We start from the raw sequence: 6634 nt of genomic DNA on the forward strand, positions 1-6634 counted from the left end.
GAAATCAAGTTTTACTTATCAAAGTTAATACTCAGGCTAGACATCAACTCGCAGAAGCCTCTTGTAATTCATGACTGTCTTTGTTTTCTGTGGCCAAAATAAGATTGTGTCATCTACAAACTGGAGATACGACAACTCTATATTGTCCCTCCCAACCAACAGTGGTGAGATGCATCCATTCCTCACTGCCTCACTCACCATCCTGTACAAGACGTCAACGACAATAACGAACAAAAAAGGAGAAAGAGGATCTCTTTGTCTAAGACCTCTCTCCATTTTGAATGCCTTTGATGGTGACCCATTAATCAACACTGACATAGATGCTGTAGTGATACATGCCTTCACCCATGTCCTCCATCTAAGACCAAAACCCATCTTTTGTAGGACAATATCCACAAAACTCCATCTCACCCTATCGTATGCTTTTCGAAAGTCTAGCTTGATAATTGTCACATTCTTTTTGCGCAACTTCAGCTATTGGACCGTCTCACAAGCAATAAGAGCACCATCATGTATTTTTTGGCCCTTTACAAATGCAGACTGAGTCTCTCCCACTAAACATGGCATCACTAAACGCATTCTTCTCACCAATACTTTTGAGATCACCTTATACATACAACCAACCATACTAATCAGGCGAAGGTCTTTGATTTTCTTAGCCCCACAAATTTTGGAGCTAGCGCCACCCATGTTATATTAGCATCCGTTGGTATTGTCATAGTTTGAAAGAATCCCAACACAGTTGCAGTAAACTCTTGGCCAATCTCACCCCAACATTTTTTATGAAGTTCATATTATATCCCTCATTACCTGACACTTTATTGGACTCACAATCCCAAACTGCCTATCGTATTTCCTCAGGCGATGGCATCACCTCTAACCCTGCCGCCTCTTCGACATCAATTTGCTTAACCAATCCATCACGGAACCCATTCATATGAGCATATTACTGCCAATACAGTTCTTTATAAAATCCTCTAATCACAACCTTTATTCTAGCCTGGTTCCACACTAACTTTCTATTAATTAACAGAAAATTGATTCTGTTGTTTCCCCTTCTAGCCGACGCTAGGTTATGGAAGTACCTAGTGTTCTTGTCCATATCTCTAGCATGTTAAGATCAAGACATCTGCTTCTAGTGAATCTCCTTTCTGGTATACCACTTCGCACAACAAGTCACAAGAGCCTTCCGTCTAGCTTCTATAATCCCATCATAATTACCAACACTGATCATATCATCAATCTTTTTAATCTTTTCCTCAAATTTTTTTATCCTGTTATCCATGTCTCCAAAATTATCTTTATGACATCTTCTTGACAGTACCGTCAAGGTCTTTAGTTTATTAATTAACTGATCATCACTCAAATTCTTCCACTCATTTTTTACCATCCTCTAAAACTCTTTATGGGTAAGCCAAGAATCCAAATTTCAAAAAAGTCTTGGACCGCACTAAGCCTTGGATCTTCTAACCAGACATTGGAAAAAGATGGAAAATGGATGAGGCTGAGCACTACTAACCAGACATGGGCAGATTAACGAAGTGAATTCATTGTGTGGCGCGGTCGGAGGGGAACACCTTCCACGCGTTGCTTGTGATTTTGACCCTCCCCGGCCCCTTCACTTGTTAATCTAATAATCTTTCTAATCTCTAGTGCATTATATCATAGTGGCTCCTTACTCATTGTTGGCATTTGCGTGCCCTTGTCAATAATTGTATGTTGTCGGTAATCACAATACAGAATTTCGCATTATTCAATGATCTAGCCTGTAGCCCTTAGCCCTTCTTATTACTCTCATTGCCCAATGTCCAAGCTACCTAGCTTATCAACTAGGATATTCTTCTTACATTATTAATTTAATTCGTAGAAAAAGCTACCTAGCACTAATTATATTCCACGCACTCTCTTTCTCTCTCTCTCTGTGCTGTGCACCCTTCTCTCTTTTTCAGCTCCTTCATTCAGTTCAATTATATTCTAACCTTTCCAAATTCATTCATCAAATATATATAATTTATAATAATAAATCTGATCAGAATAGCAGGGATCCATCCATGCAGAGATTCACAGCGCAAAGACACAAGAGACAGTTAGGGGGCCCCATTACTACTGCCACTGCCAGCACCGTATGGCGCCCTCTTCTAAACAAGGGTCCTGCTTATACTTCTCTCCTTCTCCTCCTCCTCCTCCTTATTCTCCTCACCGCTCTATTTGTCTCTTCCTTCTGGGTTCGTTAACACTTATTAAAACTTACTACACTTAATTATTAATTAATGAATGAATTATAGTTAGTTATAAATGATCGATTGTGTTGCATGCAGTCCACGGCTTCTACTGGTGAGCCAGCAACTGTTGTTGCGAACCAAAGCGTAATAGTAGTGCAGAGCAAAATGAGAGAGAAGAAAACCAAGAAACGGTGGTTGAGGCTCAATTGTAGCAGCACCACTGAGAATAACCATACATGCTGGAGGAGAAGAAGGGTGGAGGAGGAGGAGGGGGTGGAAGAGAACAGTACGGTGTGCCCGGAGTATTTGAGGTGGATCCACGAGGACCTTGGTCCATGGAAGAAGAAGAAGATCAGGAAGNNNTACGTGTTGAGATACAAGAAATCGATTCAGACACGCGATGTATTCACCATTTGGGGTATCCTTCAGCTTCTGAGGAGGTACCCTTCCATGGTGCCAGACCTCGACCTAATGTTCGACTGCGATGACAGGCCCGTCATCAGAGCCCGAGATTACCGCGGGCCCAATTCCATAGGCCCACCACCTTTGTTTCGCTACTGCGGCGATCGCTGGACGCATGACATTGTCTTCCCTGATTGGTCCTTCTGGGGTTGGTATGCATTTGCATCTTCGGTCCTTTCGTTTTTTGAGAAGTCGTCTTTGCCTCAATCACCTTATTTTATTATATTCATATTTGCTTGCGGTGCTTGTTTTTTCATTTGTCCAGAAAAGGGTAACAAAGTAATTATATATAAGAATCCAATTTCAACTTGAACTGGATAATACTCTTCATTGGCGGCTTTGCATGCATACAGCTAGGCCTTTTTATTTATCAAAGTAATATTTTATCTAGAATATATAAATATAAATTTGTTAAAAATCAAAATGTTCTATCTAGAATTTCCGGAGAGCAATATAAGTATTTATCCATATCTCTATCTAGGAAAAGGACGCATCCTACATGACGTGACCTACCATACCACTTACAAACAAGACACTACACTTCATTCATTCGTGTTTTAAAACTTTGAAATACTGAGGAATAGCATCCGCTTTAATTTGCCCCTCTGATTGCGGTTGTTGAAGAAGGCTACAAAATAATACAAATTTTCACTGTTGACTTGACTTGGATTGAGTGTTTCTGTTTATTGGAATCGAAGTAGTAATTCCTAACTGTTTTTATCTTCTTCTGACCTTTTCCTTCTTTTTAAGATGGTGATCAATTACCGTTACGTGTCGGGATTGCGAAACTGTCACCAATATTCTTGGCTTGTGCATCCTTGCTAAACACGTCTGTAATCTTGCATTTAATAATTAAAAAACAAATCATAAGGGTGGATTTAGTGCATATCTTACTGTAATTCCTAAGGGTGAGTAGGGCAATAAGAATTGAGTACGGAAAAGAACATAACCTCATCAGATCTACTGACATGGAAACTGCCGGTTTTTGCTAACATTAATTATTGTTGTGCAAAGTCCTCTGTTTCGTTAAATTAATCATCATTAAGGATATTAATAAAATGATTATTTCAGGGCTGAGATTAATATAAGGCCTTGGGAACAACTGCTGAAGGAGATTAAAATTGGCAATGAAATGATTAAATGGATAGATAGAGAACCATATGCATATTGGAAGGGAAACCCTTTTGTTGCTGAAATCAGGCAAGATCTCCTCAAATGTAATGTTTCAGACACGCAGGATTGGAATGCACGTTTATTTGTTCAGGTTTACACATCTCTCACATATTACCTTAGTAGCCTCACTTAAATGTTCCTCCACTGGAATTAACATTGTTTATTGTGTAACATTATGGCAGGATTGGATTAAGGAGTCACAGCAAGGATTCAATCAGTCAAACTTGGCAAGTCAATGCACACATAGGTACTTCCTTCCATTTGATCATCACCTCAAAATTCTGTTTCCAACTAATCATCATGATAATATATTTGTGGCTCTGATCCCATGTTAGATATAAGATCTACATTGAAGGGTATGCATGGTCAGTGAGTGAGAAGAACATCCTAGCATGTGATTCAGTTACACTGATGGTGAAGCCTCGTTTCTATGATTTCTTCATAAGAAGCCTGCAACCAACACAACATTACTGGCCTATTAGGGACGATGACAAGTGCAAATCCATCAAGTTTGCTGTTCATTGGGGAAATAATCATAAACAAAAAGTAAGTACTCTTAAGACATTTCAAATTCCTTGCATTTGTCCATGAATCTGAAACAAAGTTATCAAAATCTCGAGTTAACTCAGGCACAGGATATTGGTAAAGCAGCGAGTAAGTTTGTTCAAGAAGAACTGAAGATGGAGTACGTGTATGACTACATGTTCCATCTTCTAAATGAATATTCGAAGCTGTTAAACTATGAGCCAGAAGTGCCTGAAGGAGCAGTGGAGGTGTGTGCTGAGGCCATGGCATGCACAAGAAGTGGGTTGGAGAAGAAGTTTATGATTGAATCAATGGTGAATGAGCCTTCAACAAAAGCACCTTGTACGTTACCACCTCCATTTGAGCCCACATCTCTCAGAGTCTTTTATGGTACCAAACTCAATTTAATCAAGCGTGTTGAGAGGTGGGAAGATAACTACTGGAATAATAGCACTCAGACTCAACAAGGAAACACTATAACATCTCAAGTGATTAAATCTCAATAAATAATAATTAAACAGGTACAAATCATTAGCACAAGATAAATTAAGAATAGCTACGAGCTAGTCATCCTTTAAATGTTACTTGAAAAGTGAAATTCAAATTACAAAATTTGTAATGTATATGCAGCAGAAAGAGAAAGAAAGAAAAAAAAAGATACAGAATCTGTAAAGCCATAAATTCGCAATTATAGAAGACAAATCAATTTCGTTTTTCTTTTAAGGCTACTTTTGTACTTATACAGGCGAATGTATTCCCTGTTGAACTTTTGTTGCATTCATATAGAAGGGAAATAATTTTTAGGGTAAAGTACTAGTAATTCATGTTTGAGTTAAGTTTTAATCGTTTCTATTTGTGCCGCAAACGATTCACAATTATGATTGTTGCAGTTATTTATAAGACATTGATAATAGAGGAAATAAATATTTTTGTAAAAAGGATTTAGTTTCGACAAAAGAACTAAAGTTATTTATAAGATAATGATAATAGAGGAAATAAATATTTTTTGTAAAAAAAAGTTAATTTTGATTAAAAAAAACACTAAAGATAAATCATTTAAAGATTCATTGCTGTCCAATAAATTACTGTATGTACAAGGCAGGATTTGAACTCCCAATATTTGTTTAAGTACACTAGTGTGCTAACTATTACACTAATCCAATTTAGTTAATTTTGAAAAAAAAAACCTAATTTTAATAAATGTTGTTTTGGGCTTGTGCTAGCAAAGTGGTCCAAGTGAGGGTCGGGTTAGGTTGGACCAGCCACAGTGCCACTGCCATACCCTACACCTTTATTGGACCAAGTTTTATTGAACAACATCATAATGGACTTGTTGATATCATACATGTCATGCAATTGAATTATTGATGATGGGGCATTTAATTAGCGTAATTTCTGGTATGAAGATGTAAAGACTATAGTTCAAAATTATTAAAAAAAATTGATATATTTTGACTAAACTACTTAGTTTAATATGTATTAATATGTTAACTATTGTCTTTACATAGAAACATTTTCAGAAATAATCACAAGTTACCTTTAATTAATGGGTGACCTATTCGCTCCCCCTGTCCCCCAAAACAAACATATATAACTGATCAACTGAATTTGTAGTGTCTGTCCATGGAATGAATGATACCTATTGTGTTAGTTATGAATATATACATAATGATATTCATTGAAGTGGAATAGAAGGACAAGGATCTAACATTAAGAAGATATAAGAACCAATAAAGCGTCCGATAACCTGACCTATACTTTTAACATTGTGTATTATTAGAAGCTCATGTATACATGTCTTCAATGGAATTAAATCATTAAGAGCCTTATTGTATACAAATAAACGATAATACTAGAAAGACTAAAAAACAGTTTAAATTTATCGTATTTATTATTTATTAATTTTAGTAATAATTAATAAAAATTAAATAAAACAAATTTTAATTATTTTTAGGTTAATTTTTTTGTTATCAAACATTTTCGATAAATAGATCATGATTTTACTTCATTTAAAAGCTAGTGGTTTATTTAATTTTAGGATTAAATATAATTTTGGTCCCTAATATAGAGATCGAAAATTTATTTCGTCTCTAGTCTTTTTTTCGCTATAAAATAGTCCAAAAGGTTTCAGTTTATTTTAAAATCGTCCTTTTTATTAAATTTTTTATTTTTATTCCAAAAATACCCTTAACTAAAAAAAACGTTGAAATAAAGGAAACGGGGAAGGGGGAATGGGGAAAGGAGAAAAGGGG

General features: G+C 36.3%; 1 protein-coding gene across 2 annotated transcripts; it reads left to right on the plus strand.

Moving 5' to 3' along the window:
• Nucleotides 1-1724: 1724 nt before the first annotated feature.
• Nucleotides 1725-5224, plus strand: LOC107488257 (uncharacterized). Of its 2 annotated transcripts, none has more exons than XM_016108976.3 (6): nucleotides 1725-2225; nucleotides 2319-2836; nucleotides 3756-3948; nucleotides 4040-4104; nucleotides 4193-4403; nucleotides 4487-5224. In XM_016108976.3, the coding sequence occupies exons 1-6, from the start codon at nucleotides 2052-2054 to the stop codon at nucleotides 4886-4888; spliced, it is 1563 nt and encodes a 520-aa protein (XP_015964462.2). In that variant the 5' UTR covers nucleotides 1725-2051; the 3' UTR covers nucleotides 4889-5224. The 2 variants fall into 2 exon arrangements, with proteins under 2 accessions (XP_015964462.2, XP_052118356.1); XM_052262396.1 differs by having other exon boundaries at nucleotides 1726-2148; nucleotides 4487-5223.
• Nucleotides 5225-6634: the final 1410 nt, after the last annotated feature.

Source organism: Arachis duranensis, chromosome 5 (genome assembly GCF_000817695.3).
Source record: "Arachis duranensis cultivar V14167 chromosome 5, aradu.V14167.gnm2.J7QH, whole genome shotgun sequence".
Taxonomy (NCBI): Eukaryota; Viridiplantae; Streptophyta; class Magnoliopsida; order Fabales; family Fabaceae; genus Arachis; species Arachis duranensis.